At 36.8% G+C, this 17,326-nt stretch overlaps 2 protein-coding genes across 2 annotated transcripts; both read left to right on the top strand.

Annotated features, from left to right (window-relative positions):
• Positions 1–3,550: 3,550 nt before the first annotated feature.
• LOC139713926 (uncharacterized) lies at positions 3,551–7,732 on the top strand. Its single transcript, XM_071625645.1, has 4 exons — positions 3,551–3,572; positions 5,695–5,919; positions 6,545–6,628; positions 7,428–7,732. The coding sequence occupies exons 1-4, from the start codon at positions 3,551–3,553 to the stop codon at positions 7,730–7,732; spliced, it is 636 nt and encodes a 211-aa protein (XP_071481746.1).
• A 3,932-nt stretch (positions 7,733–11,664) lies between these two features.
• LOC139713920 (uncharacterized) lies at positions 11,665–16,221 on the top strand. Its single transcript, XM_071625641.1, has 3 exons — positions 11,665–11,916; positions 12,749–12,860; positions 14,355–16,221. Exon 3 carries the CDS (start codon positions 14,416–14,418, stop codon positions 15,487–15,489), a length of 1,074 nt encoding a protein of 357 aa, XP_071481742.1. The 5' UTR covers positions 11,665–11,916; positions 12,749–12,860; positions 14,355–14,415; the 3' UTR covers positions 15,490–16,221.
• The last annotated feature ends 1,105 nt before the right edge of the window (positions 16,222–17,326 follow it).

Below are 17,326 nucleotides of genomic sequence, written 5' to 3'. Positions count from 1 at the left end.
GAGGGCCTGAGTATCCATATCATGTTATCATTCATTCAGCATAAGTAAAATAAGAATAGAATAACATCAAACAAGCTGGTACATTCATTCTGAATTTTTGCTATTTCATAATTCTCAAGGATGCAAAAGTTGCTTCACCCAGTTGCAGGTTCAGCTAACTCAAGATAAAATAAATCTTTGATTTTTGTTTCTCCGTTTTCAACAATAGTAAAAGAAACTGTAGCAAAACGTCTTTTTTGCGACAATTTCGGCGACCATCTTAATGGACAAGTCCACCTTCATAGGCGTGTGAATTGAGTGAATGCAGTAATATTAGAAGAGAACTTCAGTGAAAACTTGTGGGAAAATCGGGCAATCCGTTCAACAGGTATGAATTTTTGAAGTTTCTGCGCAGTCATTGCTGGATGAAAGGACTACTACAGTGTATGATGTCACATGCATAAAACGACAGAGAATTTGACACAATTTTAGTGTTTGAAAAAAAAATGCACATTTCCTCGACTTGTCATTGACATATTTTAAAGGTAATTAGGTCTTCCCGCCCAATTTCATCAGATTTGCATAATGATTAATGAAAAGTCATTCAAATTCAAGCGATTTTCACCACTGCTCTACTTTTACGGTTCATTTTGATTCTTCTCTCTTAGAGCATTCAATTTCGTTTCATGCCATTCTTATTAGATTTTATTTCCTTCATTTTAGAGACAATCTAATTCAATTGAACGAATCAAAATTGGTATTCAATTTCGCGCCAGCTGGATAGACGTTCTATTTCGTCCCAATACCAGAGTCAATTTATAGGAATACAGCTTTGCACTTTGAAATTTCAATCAACATAAGAAGTTCCCGTGCGTTTCTACCGTCCTTTATTTTTTTTTCTCTGCCATATATTGGATTGCTGTATACAATGAAATTTTTATTTCAAAGCTTCACTTTTTCAGGTTTAGTCTATTGTGTGAATAATCTTGTCTTCCACCTTCATATTATTTCCTTACAGTATCGATGTGACATTAGGAATGGGTATATCTCAAAATTTTGTCTACTTTCAAATTTACATTTTGATTCCATTCTCATCTTCCCAGTGTCCATTTTATTATCAGAAGTTGCCACAGTCGGCTCAGCTGCAGACCTGTTTCACCGAAGGGTTTCGACATTGATATAGTCGATAGTCTTGCTAGTTGTCAAAAGCGTCGCCAATAAAATTCTGTCCGTTGTCGAGATATTCATGTATACTCTTCTCTAGAGTTAAAGTCGTGTATGAATGTAGTGTAGGCCTACATAATACGTGCTTCAAAGAAGAGTTATACGAGCTTTCATAGGCACTATACAAGGCAAAAGTCCCATTTCAGGATACATTAAATTTGCATATTCAAATAGATGAGTAACAACAAAGAATATAAGAAACAATGAAAAATATTGTCCATATGTTGTAAATATTTGCCTCATTGCTTATCGTTAATTTGAATCCCTTAACCTTCTTTTAAAGAGAACGCCCCTTTTACATGTTTATTTGAGAAACTCATGAAATCGCATGCTGATGAAATTAAATTAAATAAACTAGTTACTTTCTTGGATGCTCATCTCGGTGATCATTCAAAAATTCCCTCGAACTTGAATGATCACATTTTGAAATCGAATGCAAATCTGGTGAAATTAGGCCGGAAAACCTATATTATCCCCCTGCCTTCTGAAAGAGGCAAGCCAAGTCCTTTTTTTAATGATGCGAGAAAAGTGAAAATATGTTGACATGTCTATATATTTTCTTAATATTGTTCTATACATGTGACATCACAAGCTGTAATTGTCTTCTCATCCTGCAGTGACAGGGCAGAAACTTTAAAAATTCAAAAAATTCGAAATGATTGTCCGATTTCCCCCAAACTTTCACTGATGTACTGTACTAATATTACTGCAGTCACTCAATCCACATGAAAATGGACTTGTCCTCTGTTATTCCAAAGCCCTCAGTTGTAAAAGAGCTTTATCATCCAGATTTGAATCCAGTACTCGCAAAAGAAAAAAAAAAAGGAGGGCAGGCAGGTTCAGCCTCTTGCACCAAGACTATCATACATTTAAAATGATCTAAAATGCATAGGCCAAAGAGATAGAAAGAGAGAGATAATGCTTTGTGAATTTGTGAAGGGTCGAAAGTAGCTTTCCATCCTTAAGAGTTTTGTTTACAACTTTGGTTTACATACTGGAGCATATTTCATGTTCTAAACATGCATCTATAGTACAGCACAGTCCTTCTTGGAGTCATTCAGCTTAATGGAAGCTGTTATCCAATAATAATGTAGTCCGAAAGTACCTTATTAATTTCAATAACTATCACAGAAATATGATAATAGATATATGATAGTAACATGGCAATACAAAGCTCAAACGAAAGCGTGGGCGTTATATTACTGAAACTAATGATTGGCATTCTGGAGTGGTTGTATGCTGTGGATCCTCCTGTATCGCTTCCTTGAAAGCCCGGGCAATATATGATATTATCATTACAATTTCATTCTGCTCGAACGCAGTCTTATCATGCACACTCAGACTCCCTTTTTTTCTCCAACGTCATCAATCAGCTTTGTACCCTCAACAGTAATCATTGTTCATTTCTATTCCAAGCTGCATGTAAGGATTCAAGGGAACATTACACCGACTTTCAGTCTTTCGAATAATAGCGTGCTGGTATTTCGGAACTGTCTGCAGTGGCTGTGCTACGATTCCCCTTCTTCGCGATGGAGGAAAGAGTGATATTCCTTGTATGGATTTGTGTTGATTTCATGTTTTGCAATTCTTCTATGAAGTCCTCAGCGATGGGAACGAATACATGTACGTACCTTTCAATTTTCCTTCCATCAATGACATTCTATTATCTCGCATATTTCTCTTTTTCTCAGTTCTCGGAGCATGTCCGTATTTACACGAGAATGGAATATGTTGTATCAGATATGCTTGAATCTTTATTCAACCTAAAAATTCCCACAAGTAATTGGTTCAATTAAGTTAACCTTTATCGTTTCTTTTTGCTGCGCTTGTGAAAGAAAATTGATCTATAACTTAACTACTGGGCTGTGATCTCCAGGAAGACAAAATTTAATGAATTACAAGAATTCGTTAAAAAAAGTACATGATTTGGGATTTTCAATCGTGTCACAGAACTGACATCTGCTGGATACTAGACGAATGTTTCATTTTTTCTTTCATTACTGTTCTCATAATTCATTAATTTACGTGCTCCCTATGTGGTCCTTATCATCACACAGATTTCAGTCTAAATTGTTCCGGGATTCCTGTAGAAAGGGAGATATGGTGTAACCGAACCTGCGTTGACAACCGTGATAGTTGGGTTCTGCAGGCACCCCGAGGAAGGAGAATCCTCTATACCCTCAATTCCATCAACAATGTTGTGGTGGGATTCGAAAGACTTGATGAAATAGCAAACAAGACCTCTCGGAATCTGATAGTGAAAGACAACGAGTCTTCTCCTTTTTTATCACTAACCCATCAGACGAAGCTACGGTTATGGTATATATACTACCCTGTGAAATTTACCATGACTGTGGAGTGTTACGAGGGTAAGTGTTTAATAATAACGATTTCATGAAGAAGCTGTGTTTGTTGTATTCTCTCCAACAATAATTTTCCTTCAGTTCTCCTGAACCTGACTTTTTCTTTTGAATTGCAACAAATTATGTATGATCATGTAAACCGCGCGTATACTTTGTCAAAAAGACATGTATTTCAAAGCGCACTTATAATATGACAGAACCTAGACTGTAAGGGGAAACGGCAATATATACAGGCAAAGAAGGAAACAGTTGGCACAGGTTAATGGTACCTGACTGAATATAAATATTCTGAACAAAAATTCAAGTCCCTATATCGAGGGTATTTTAATACATGAGACTGTGTCAAATCGTAGACATAATTGAAAAAAAAAATCAAATAACTATTAAAAATATATCATAATGCGTCATTTTCATCTAAAGACATGATATCAATATGATGGTTGCAGCTGATGGGCTAGAATTACGGATTCTCAATCTCTAGCCTGAGTTCGATGGCGACAGCGAGAGTGCATCTTAGCATTTTCCTGGTCGTTCGCACGGGATTTAGGCCTTGCGTTCTTGCCGTGGTTGTTTACTTTCATGCTGTTTAATTCTTCCATTGTGGCTACGCGAAATAATCCACACTCATACTTAAAATCACATTTAATGGAAAATTCTACCTACAAAGACTTACAGTCTTTGCGGAATTAACCTTATTTGCATATAAATTATGTAGTCTTTGTATTAAAATCCATATTATCTATGCAACAAAGCAGTTTAGGTGTTAAAACTACAAGTGATTGTGAAATATGCACCATGCCTATCCCTGAAATGGTACAAAATAAAATCACGACAACGAATTGTGAAGACAAAATCGATTGCAATGGAAATGCAACGTGGAGAAGAATTTATCATTTTTTCAAGACCTCGTTCGTAGCTCTGATATCCGGACCATTATTAGAAAAACAAACACACAAACAAACAAACCAAACAAATACATGTTGTTGCGACAAAGATTGTCGCCCCGTTATAAATTGTCGTCTGGCGACAATCTTTGACGCTTGTGCCGTTCTCAATTTTTGACCTCGATGGCGACAATTTATGATGGCAAAAAATTTGTTGCGACATAAATTGCCGCCCCGTCAAAGATAGTCGCTTCCGGCTCGAGGGCGATAATCGTTGTCGCAACGCATGTCCACGTTTGAGTGTCGTGGAAAAATCAATTCACAATAAAAACATAATTCCAATTGTGTCGTTATTGTGTACAAAGTACTTATTTGTTGTAATCAAGTTATATTGTTTATGCCAATTATATAAACTAAGCTATACGTAGGCCTATACTGATTGTTTGGTGGGAGTTTATTGTTTGATATCTCGATATTAACTAATAACATCAAAGATTAGAATTGAACAAGCAGTAGACTTTGTGAATTCCATGAAGAGATGACCCAACGATATTTTTCTTTCATCCGTTTCACCTGTGTGAGAGGAGAGTTAGGGCTAGTTTAGTCTCAGGGCGACGGTAATTAAGCAAAAGAAGAAGAAGAAAAAGAAGAAGAATAAAATGATTCTCCTGCTCCAGTTATATACTGTATCTTTTTTTTTTACTGGAGGGGGTGGAATGAATACCCATTTGCCACAATGATATTTTTAGTTTGTATGTAGAATAATCCACCTGGTGTACACGCTTAACTCAAATTGTACTGTTTCTTTTCTTTTATGTTCAACTACTCCTGATGTGCTTCCTTAAGTTGGTTGGAGAGGCCCAAGGTCATAGTTATTTTGATTGCTTTTTTTCCAACCCGGCTCCTTAGGGAAGCTCAACAGGGAAAGCCTGACACTTTGTTTTCTTGTGTTTTGTTTGTTTATTTTGTTTGTCTGTTATCACTTGTATTGTTTTGCAAACGCCGAATAGATAATAATGATAATAATAACAATAATAATAGTAGTAATAATAATAATGATAATAATAATAATAATCTTCAAGGGAAACTTCGGTGAATAGCTCGAACAAGAATATAAATTTTATTATTTCGATATTCCTTTGTAAAACCATCTTCACATCGAATGACCTGCAATGAACGATTGCATGATTATACATTAGCAGTAACCTCAAATGATTTTATTCTCTCTAACATCAATTTTCAAGGGATACCATTAGTGAAGCTGGTTGATGGACCCTCTTCCCTTGAAGGCCTAGTGGTTATCGAATCAGATAAACATGCCTGCTGGGATGGATTTACTCCCAAAGTTGCTGAATTGGTCTGCGGAGAGCTAGGCTTCCCAGCGGCAAAGGAGTATACAAACCAGTTTATTTTGGCCGATGGGACTACAGCAACACAAGACAAGACTCTGGTCCTCTCGTGTGGTGAAGGTAACCGCAGAACTGCCATGATTGTCATTAGGCATGCAGATTATTGTGAGCGCATAATGTACGTGTACCATTGCATGTAAAATATAGCATGCTTCGCATCACAATAAAAGGGAAAGTTGATAGTTGACAAGCATACTACTTGTAGTTGTCTGCTTCAGAAGGAGAAATCTGCAAGGTATTCAAAGATTGAAATTCGTAAGCAAAAGTTTGTGAGGTGTTGTCATTGTCATAATACGTTTTCTGTAAGTGCAACACTTTTGATATCATGATGTTATAGCATAACTGATATTAATCTATTTTTTTTACTATATTACTTTTTTTTTTTGCTTGACATATAAACGACGAGCAAAAGTACAAATTACAAGTTTGTTACAAGCTTTAATTGGTATACACGCATCAATCAAGCTTTCATTAGAATATTTAGAAACATGCAACATCTGTGATGCCCAGATATATTTTAATAAAGGATAATTTCATTCTGATTCTTTGCTACGTAGCTTATTTTCTTCTTATGCATGCAAACTTATCAAAATGACAGCGATTTTTTTAATGTTTCAAAGCTCCATGAAAAATGCAGCATTCAAAACCTAAGAATAGTTCATGAAATATTTTGTACAATATCAAGGCACAGGTTCTCTGAGTACAGTGGACTGCTTAAAGACAACAACCCAGTGTTCCTCAAACAGGATTGTTAGACTCCATTGTCGAGGTGAGAGATGCAGAAATCAGAAATCTGCGAACATGATATTATCATCCTATGTCTTTGTATGATTTTACGGCACACAGATGCATTCTTTTTCATGTTTGATAATGGATGTGTATGACGAAATGAAACTCGATACTGTGAGCAACGACAAATGCCGGTGTCAACTGAATAGGTTTTATTACCATAATTATTTCCATGTGTTAAAAGCATATAGTAATGGACTTGTAAAAAGTGTCATTTCAGTAGTTATTGAAAACTATAAGATATAGGCTGTCTACAATTTGAGGAACGAGCAACTGAAATAATTATAAATAAAATGACTGAGCTTCAACCAACCTTGAATTGTAGAGGGCAAGCTTTCGTCCTGCTCCTGAGGACTTTCTCAAGCCTTATGCAGTGGAGTGTTGTCTTGCTGCCGTTGCCTGTCTTTGTTAATCACTGGACCATAGATTGATGAAAGGGTATAGCCCGAGTCTCTGCTGAGGGCTGGATTGACCCTTCCGATCCAAAGTGCTTCCTTTATTTTTCTTTTTAACCAGTTGCTTTTCAAAGTCAATGATACGCGCCTCATCCCATTCAATGTTGTGTCCCGTCTTGTCCCGTCCCGTCCCGCATAAGGCTTGAGAAAGTCCTCAGGAGCAGGACGAAAGCTTGCCCGCACAATTCAAGGTTGGTTGAAGCTCAGTCATTTTAATTTATCATCATCCCCAGCCGATGAAAGTTTTTAGTATAACTGGAATAATTCTTTATTAAAAAAAAGCTATAGGCACGTTCAAATGATAGTTTTCTATGACTGCCATAGAGCCTGGATTTCTCGGATGCTACAACGGCAGCCAACTAATTCTTCAAGCAGCATCTCGCGCTGAACTTGGCGTTGATTCTGACGGCGAGTGCATGTCTACCTGTAGAAGACGGTCCGAAAGCAGTGGCGTTGCTGTCGTGCATCAAAGGTCGTGCATTTGTCTTCAGTCCGAAACGTATGCACAGATCATTTCTGGCGGAAACTTTTCTCACAACTGGACATGTCCATTTGCGACAGAATTTGACTCCAACCGACATCGTTCATTTAACCGTGAGTATCAGAAGCGGAGATTGCTTGACATTTAGAAAGTGAAATAAATGTAGGCAAGCATCGATGATTATGAAGACAGTATTATTTGTTAATACCTGCAGTTCTTACAATGGCCCTTTTTTTAAATTAAATCATGTGCACATTTCGAAAATGACCTTTTTTCCCCCCAGTTGGTTAGGCACTCTAGTCAATTTCGAATCATTACAATACCAGGCTTGTCCGACTTGAAAATATGGTATTTATGTTAAAAAAGAAGAAAAGAAGAAGAAGAAGACTGTATACTTGTGTAAGCTAGCAGGTCATCAATGGGAAACATCCATGAACTGATTTTTATTGAATGCCTGAACACAGAGTCTTTTAATTACTTTTGCCAAATGTCAGGCCTTAATTAACACTTGCTGTCAGATGGATGTGTTCATTGCATGTGAATTGCATGTATACTGGTCGCTACGGAGCAGGGCGCTCAAAAAAGTCAAACACTGTTTGTAAGGATTACGTGAATAATCGTTACATCACAGATGCTTAAGGCAAATGACAATTTTTCTGCTCATGGTCAAAGAAGAATTACAAAATGGTTTATATGCTTAATTACGTTCATTCCCATAACAAAACTTAGCAATGCAATGCGCAACGCTATTCAGTAGTACATTATATTTCAGACCCCCAGGTTGAACAGGGTCCCGTAAATAGTAATATGGAATCGCATTTTTCTCACTTGAATACATTGTATATTCATGTATTCAGTCATTATGATTACATTTTCATTATATTTGCCAGTGGCGACGTAGATTATAAATGTTAATACCTGCATTGAGATCTTTTCATGCTATTGCTTCAGTAGTGCTACGTATCTTGAAAAGGCGATATGTGAGTGATTATATATTCATCTTTTGTGATAGTTTTCAGATCTTCATATCATCAGGTATCTCATCCTTATCATGCAGAAGAGAAACAAAAGTGGATCTCTTCAGGTATAGTTATCTCTACATAATGATTTTGATGTAATATATCCTAATGGTATTGACTATCTCAAGCTTTCCCTCATGGCTCACTGAAATGCCTTACATCTCTCCTTTATTGAAGTCTCTGTCGGATTTTGTGATCATCCTGGGATTGTTCCCAATGGAAGTTGGAACTCTGATGTCACGAGCTTCGGGTCGAAGATAACTCTCATCTGTGACAAAGGTTACGCCGTCATCGGGAGTGCGACGCTGCAGTGTGTGATACAACCAGAATGGTCGACTTACTTCCCGGTTTGGAACGCTTCAGTCCCTTCTTGCCGAGCAGTCGAAAGTAAAGCAAAAGGCCTGTCCTATGTTAGAAATTCAATGTATCATCAATAATTATGATCTTCAGTAATCTCTGCTTTGTACTAGTGTATTACTAGATGGAGAGAGAGAGAGAGAGAGAGAATATTTTATTATGCGTCCTCGAGGGAAGGAGTTTTTGAAATGTTCTGTTTTATTTCATATGTTTGCATTTATACCATAAATGAGAGGAAGCATCATTATCTTTTAGTGTGGTTGATAACAAATATGCGTCTTTTGAGCCTTCACCGAAAAAAAAACTTGACATGACACAGTGTAGAGCGCGCCAATGGCTACTGTTTTAAGTTTCTGAATTAATACTTCCATAGCTGATGAGAGAAAAATTGAAATAATTCATTCAAATCCGTTGGTATAAGACGATGCTTAATATCCATCAAATTTCCTACTACTCGGAATATACACAATCGTTTTGTTACCAGTGGAATATAATTCATTGGGACAGTCAACCTATACTCGGTGTCTTCTTCATGAGAATATTACGTGCTCTGAAGTGCTCCCTGCACATGTTCCTCCTCTTAATTGAAAATGTACCAAAGAGATAGACACTGAATGACTTTCTTTGCTGTGCTATCACACATCTTTCTTTCAATGGGTTTGTCATTATTATATACTTTTTTGTGGATGGAAATGTTTGTTCACAGACGCAGAGTGGCAAGATGTCAATATCAGCACAATGTCTACACAAAGTAGAGAAAGCACTTCTGAGGGTCGTACTACAGCTGGCAAGTACAGTGTAACATATTATTATGAGCAAAGCCGTGAGTGCAATGACAAGATGATGGCAATATTAAATATTTGGCATACTCATAAATTGCCAGCACAAAGGCCCCTATGCGCTTGGAATAAACATCACCACCAACAAAATAGATGATAATTATGAAGTCGGCAGACATCGATGGTATCAAAATGACAATATAGCTTGAATTTCTGTTGTGTGCAAAGCCTGTAACGTCTTTTTTCATTATAACAATTAATTTGCGACGTAGAATGAGAAGACAATGGCATGAATTCAATACAGTGCATGGCCTATGTAACGTGTGTTGGTGTGTTGGTGTGTTGGTAATATATATATATATATATATATATATATATATATATATTAGGTGTTTCAAAAAACATTCCCACTTTTGATCATTAATAGTTCAACAACTATTCATCCGATAAAACTGTCATTGATATGAGTAAAAGCTGAATAGTGTACAATTTTGTTGAAGGTAATTTGAATGTGAAAGCATAAATCAGTTTCAGTAAATCTAAGATTGATTTTGAAGTAAGGTTTCAGATTTTGGTCAAATTTTAACCCTCTGTACAAAAACTGAACTTTGCACAGGAACCAATGATGTGTATGTGAGTGTGTGCTGACAATGGCCCTTAACAATGGACATGCCTGAACCACCTGTTGACTAGGCGTCAGTCTCGCGTTCCCAGGCACATGAATGCTTAATCAATAATTCATGTGGATTGCCTTGGGCGCTGCTAGTCTGAATTCATGCACGGTAAAGGGTAAAAATGTATATGCACATGGAAAAGGTAAGCACTATGTTTCCATAAGCTTGCAAACACCTCATTTCATTCCAGCTGGCAATCATTTTGAAATTTTGCTTCATATATCACTAAATTTGGGGGATAAATAAGCATAGATTATCTAAAGTTCCTCATTTTTCTACTAATTGAATAGTCTGACAAATTTTTCGCTTTTTCGATAAAAAGAGATCATTTTTGGTAGAGTTCAGAAGCATTTATCATTGGGGCGATTTGTTTCACAGTAGATTAATTTAAGGCTCCATATACACAAGTGTATACTCTAATTGATTTTCTTTGCTTCCTGTCACCATGTTTACGATAGAACAGAAGGTAATCATTGTAATTTCGTTTTTTCAGAAGTAGGGAGAGCACTGTCACGACTCAACGACAGTATCGGCAGGCGTTTGACTTTACACAGATACTGCCATCAGAGGCTGAATAAAGACTACTGTGATAGTGCAATTTCTCATGAATAAATAATGAAGCATTCAAACCCTGGCCATTGTTCAGGACCATTGTCAGGGTGTTAACCACACACTTCCATACACACCCATTGACCCCTGTGCAAAGTGAAATTTTGTACAGAGGGTTGAAAATAGAGCAAAATCTGGAACCTAACTGTGAAATTAATCATGGATTTCATGAAACTGATTAATGCTTTCATATTCAAACTACCTCCAACCAAATTGTACACTATTCAGCTATCACTCATATCAATGACAATGTTATCTGCTATATAGTTTTTGAAATATTAAGAATCAAAAGTGGGAAATGTTTTTTGAAACACCTAGTATATATATATATATATATATATATATATGTCTATGTGTGTGTTTGTGTGTGTGTGTGTTTGTGTGTGTGTGTATGTGTGTGTTTGAGTGTTTTTGACAGGGTGATGACTGCGCCAAAGAGGGTGAAGGGTTAGTGTTCAATGTAATGAATATTTCCCTTTTTTGGGGAAGACTCTCCTGGCGGAATTTTGGAATTATGGATTTTGTGATTTTTTTCTACCAAAGATAGATCAATGATTCCTCTTCCTCTCATTTTTTCCCAGTAGATCATATTTCATGTGGGGGGGGGGGGGAGGGATAGAGTGTTCAATGTCAACATCTCCATTATAAACATCCATTCACTACAATTTTTTATTCTGTTATCACCGCGTACAAAAGACTGAGATCTGACAGATGAATAAATCTGTATTATTACGAACGTATTTTCCATCCGGGGAATAGGTGTTGAGGCCCTATGATAATCATCAACATGCGTACCCTAAATAATTGCGGTGGGTTTATCTCAATGCACAGGGCAGACGCAGACTACACCAGACATTACGCAAAAGCGAGCGACAACTGTAGTGTCTCAGTTAGGTGAGTGTAGTAATTGATTCGACTCGTACAGTTAAAATATTTTTGTTCCTGGCCTACCCGCTTTTATCTCTTTTACCACTTTTACCTTATCAATTACATACGCAATGATTAATTCAGTGCTACTTCGCTTCTGTTGCCTAAAGTTCATTATTGATTCACTGTTTAGTTTAGACGGAAGCACACTACATGTGGTTTCTTCATGGTGAATCCGTTATGAGTGAATGAGCTGGATTCAAGTTTTGAGATTGTCACTGTCTCACAGTGAAGATGAGTTCAATTTCTGTGATACAAGAATAACAAAAATGTCCATGAAGAAATGTTGCAATGCGCTGTTCTTCAACGAGGACTGAGAAAACCTTTATTCATCGATCATCAGATTTTCGTGGTGATGTAACTATCATAATACAAATATCCCTTGATCTAATGAAAAGGCATCCCCCCTAAAAAAAGAAAGCTCAATGAGGGAAAATTGGTTACAAGTGCAATCAAAATGCATCCATATCATTGTGCTAAAGCGCCAAGTAATACTGTGAAGTAAAGTAAGCAATTATTGACCATAATTTTTTCCCTTATTCTTTTTTAACTTAGGAAAGTCTAAACGCTGTGCCTATATATCACAGTTTGTTATAATAGATTTTACTACTTTACCATCCAAAATTGTTTCATATTATGTATGTTTACATATATAAATCAATTATTCATTGCAATATAGATGTTTTATTAAATATTGTAATTCCATCATACTTTCTTTAAATGTATCGAAATAAAATGTGATATTGGGAATGGAAATGCTATCAAAAATTGAATTAGAACTTAATGCTGTATCTTCCAGACCATGGGGGTGACGTGAATAATTATATCACGTACATCCTGGGAACCCTTCTCGTTGTTTTTGCTGTGGTTGGCATACTGTCCATCGCTTGGTGTAGGCATCAACAGAAAAGGTGAATTTTTGTCAAAACTACTTTGTAAATATAGTGTGTGTAATCATTGTATGCGACTCATGAAACAAACAAAGCATATTCAGAAGTGAGTGTACATTGAATGCACATGAATATTGAAATAATTTTGCTGATTTGCATTCCTCTTTATACATAATTGGTGGATGGACTTGTCACGAAAACCTGAGTTTCTGGTCGCCAGACATTTTATCATATTATTATTCCATCTGTCGCCCAAAACTTTCATTAATACAGTATTTTTTTCCCAACATATTTTATGAAAACCATCCCAAATCGATGGCAAGGAGATGGCTGTGTATACACAGTAAAAAAACTAAAGAAACAATACGGACAACACATAAAAACAAGCAAAGACAAAATGATATGGAGGTGAATAGCGAGTGTGAGTGATTAGACTGAAAGTGGTGATATTTAGTCAGCCTTCTGGTCCTGTTTTTAATAAATAAAAGACATTTATCTTACAATGCTTTGCTGATCTTCGAAACATTGTAATACTTATGACGTTTAGTAATCAAATATCACACGCCTCTAAGACCTTGTAGCGCGGAGATGCATGGATTGGGAAGATGGGACTGGTTCGGGTATATTCAAAAATCCCCGTAAAAATTATGCACAGTTTTATCACTGATCACTGATCACTGATATGCAAGTACACACTCAGCCTTAAAAAAAAAAGAAGAAAAAAAAAAGAAAAACTGGAATTGTCCCGTACACATGGCTGACGAGCACTATTCGAGGTTTCGAATGTGCCTCGGTGGGCAGCAAAGTAAAGGACGCTTCAATCGGACACCCACTTTTTCCCGTGCTACCGGGCCTTTAATTATTGAAAATCCTAACCACTCGTCTGACGAGTGTGCAGGGAGAAAACCCCGAATAATATGACCATACGAAGTCTAGTTTACTACACCTTCAAACTGAAATGAACGTAATCAGAAGTAAAGTGATTTCTCACCATGATTCTATGCACATTTTAAACAATTTGTTTCGGTCTGATGTAGACTTTCTCAGATTTACCGATTCAAAACACAAGAAACCCTTCAAATAGTTTTCGTCTCTAATAATTAAAATCACACTGATATTGCATTTGGTCATAAATATATCAAATGTAGGCCATCTTAATGACGAGCAAACTTTCAGTTTAGATTAGTTACCACTTAATAGTGGTTTTCATGGAAATCTATGTAATTTCTTTGTTCAATTCATTGCAGACAGCTGGGTAAAATTTGTCTAGACCCTAAACGGTACAGCCTCTTTTCTGAACACACACTTTTGCAGAGGGTGTTCTGTCTTTCCATTATTCAAATGGGTTTGGCAAGTCTATTTGCACTAAAGTTTATATTTCATTTCAAATCTTGGATTCTGTGCTTTCACTTATACCCTTAACTAAAAATCCATATCTGGCGAATTTTTGGTGGCTTTTGCAATGCACGGTCTTATGCTTAGAATTACAAATTCAGCTTTCCCTTTGAATTACAGACGATGGAGATCCGAAACGTCACATCAGTCGAATATTCACCCAAATGGCGGACACCTTCAGATGAATCACATAGACACTTCTGTACAAGAGCCAACCACGACGGATCATGTCGTTTTGTCGGACGCTACCAATCCTAATGCTACAACAGATGGTCGCTTTTTGCCCCACATCCTGGGCAACACCGTCGGAGACAGAGGGGGCCATCTCGGGCACACTAGTCACATCTACCAGGATGCTGAAGAGATAGACGAGGGGCTTTCTACCTTTATCAGCATAAATCGTGGCTTCCCTTGTACAGTTCATGGAGAAAGTAACATAGATACCCGCGTCGGCACTTCTTTGACCTCAATGAATATTCCTTCTGATAATGAATATTGTGGCCTGCAGGAGACATCACTGGACCAACCGACGTGTGCTTATGGTGATGATAATGAATACCAGGATGTAGACCTTTGTAAGTTGGACAGGATGACGAATGCTGCAGCTAGATCCACGGGTAAAGCGTGCTTGTTTGATGACAGTTATTACAATTCACTGACGTTATTTCACGATTCATCCGAAATGCCTACAGAAAGCGAGTACGATCGCCTCAATCATGCTTTCCCTGACGACAGAGCAGCAAGTCACAACCCTGGTCTGTCACCTATTGGTCAAACTTTACAGCATAAGGTCTACCCTGACAAAAAATATAGTAAGCCCCGTTCAAGCAAGGATGCCATAACAGCCATACCTTCTGAAGACGTCTTCTACTATCAACTGAATCCGGAGCAACAAAATGACATTGATACCAACAAGCAACCGCAATGTCCTGATGCTTTTGACTCTGGAGATTATAGTCTGTTGAATCCTGATAACGACTTCGCCAATGATCTTCGTCCTAAGATGATGGAAGAGGAAAACTTCAATGACCATCACGACACCGAGATTCAGAACCCGGAGAGTTTTACGTCAACTCCCAAAACCTGTGAGGAAATGTACGCGACGGTGAACAAAACAGTAGGTAACATTTTGCCAGCAGAAATGGCAAAGTGTGAGGAGCTCTATGCACAGGTGGATAAAACACGAGGAGCTTCTAGGGTGGAGTCAGAACCCACGATGCAGGAAGATATCTATATGAACTTCACTAAAATGTAGGTAGCTATTTGGAAGAAGTCACTTTATGGGTTCTCACGGGATATATAAATACCAAAACAGCACATGTCGTCAAGTTCTGTTAAAGTCAATACTCGTAATCGTTATCTTGAAATATTTCATTATATCGCAAAAATCAATATGCAAATTGAGTGTATGAACTACATTTTATGTATAAGTGATAGACAAAATTGCCAAAGAAAACAATATGATTCAAATAGCGATGAATATTTTTTGATGTATCATTATAGTACTGATTGATTTCTTAAAGTTTGATGATGTATATAGTGTATAATTTCAACCAAGTTGCTTATTATTAAAATTTTTCCTTTTTCCTCTAAGATTTCATGGTTTTAAGGATTAAATCATGGTCATAACTGTGTTGATATCATTGTACATATAAAAAAAAAAAGATTACGGCGTATTATCAGCTCTATTAACGAAAAAACCAAACAAACAAACAATAAAAAAAAAGAAACTGAAGAGCCGCACATCATAGGTCTGTAATGATCTGGAATGAAACACAGTTTGGAAACTATTGTCACTATATAAAGCAATTTGTTACAGGGTGATGGATGACATGGACCAGATAGCAGTTGGAACGACGAAGGATAAAAGTACTCGGTGAAAATAATAAAGATTACGCTGTTGATGTAATAACCATGTACAAGGAAGAATATATATATCCATGTGTAAGAAACTTACAAGTTAGTGCACATACTTGATAATTGTCACAGTGAGATCAGAATAAATCCATAACTAGACCATGTATATCATGATTTAATAGATGACGTATTTACTTGACAGAATATCACACTTCTGTTTAATTGCTACATGTATGTGATGCTAAAACCGTAAGAATTACTAAAGTGAGACGAAGAGAATAGGGTATGATTTTCAGATTTTAAAGAATTCCATTCACTCACGGTATTGTCTACACCACTGGACTGGAGTAAAACGTTATCTCGTGTTATCGTAACAATGGACACGCTGGTATGCATAATGTTTGTTTTTCTACGTTTACATGTGTAATGCTATTAACTGATATATGTTTCGTCATAAAAGAATTGATACGTTTCTGGAGTGCTTTTCAATGATGAAAAGTTTGTGCCCCTTTTTACCATATACTATCATAAGAATGGCAAAGAAATCGTCAATTACACACAGTCCGACCTCTTCTATCCGGCCTTCCTTTGCCCGGATCTCTCTATTATCCGGATGCGATCTCTTTTGATATTTTTTTTTTTCAATCTACTAATTACGGGGAAAAGGGGGATTTCAAACTCAAACAAAATTACAAGACGAACTCACATGAATTAAATATTACACTCAATATAATGAAGATACATTTACATCTAATTTTCATCTAACATGCATTCGGACGTTAACTACCCACAAATCACCGCAAGAACATGGACAGAAAATTTTTCATTAAATTAAGACACGGTACAGGCGATCGTTCTTCGGCAGATGCGCGTATAACAAACATTGAGTCTCTCGTATCTGGCTAAACCCCTTACCCTCATTAGAACAGGTCCCTACATGTCCGGATAGAGAGGTCGGACTGTATATGCACAGTTCAAATGACAGAAATAACATAAACGTTTTCCTATTAGCATATATGTGACAGTGCATCACAAAACCAACAAAAAGTTGCCACTTCCAACTTTACGTGAGGACTCAAATAGGTGACATAAGTCAACCTAGTCAGTCTTTAATTTGGTATATTTTCTGAAAGAGTCACAACAGAGTTAATTAGTTTCTGGATTTCTTTTCGATGGTAAAAATTTTGAACCATTCATTACCCGAAACCCATCACAAGAACGGCAAAGAAATCGTA

The sequence above is a fragment of the Diadema antillarum genome, unplaced genomic scaffold (assembly GCF_040938485.1).
Source record: "Diadema antillarum isolate AM-2024a unplaced genomic scaffold, OU_Dant_1.0 seq00002098_RagTag, whole genome shotgun sequence".
Classification (NCBI taxonomy): Eukaryota; Metazoa; Echinodermata; class Echinoidea; order Diadematoida; family Diadematidae; genus Diadema; species Diadema antillarum.
The sequence above is the reverse complement of the archived record's forward strand: the minus strand, read 5'-3'. Positions and strand labels throughout refer to the sequence as shown.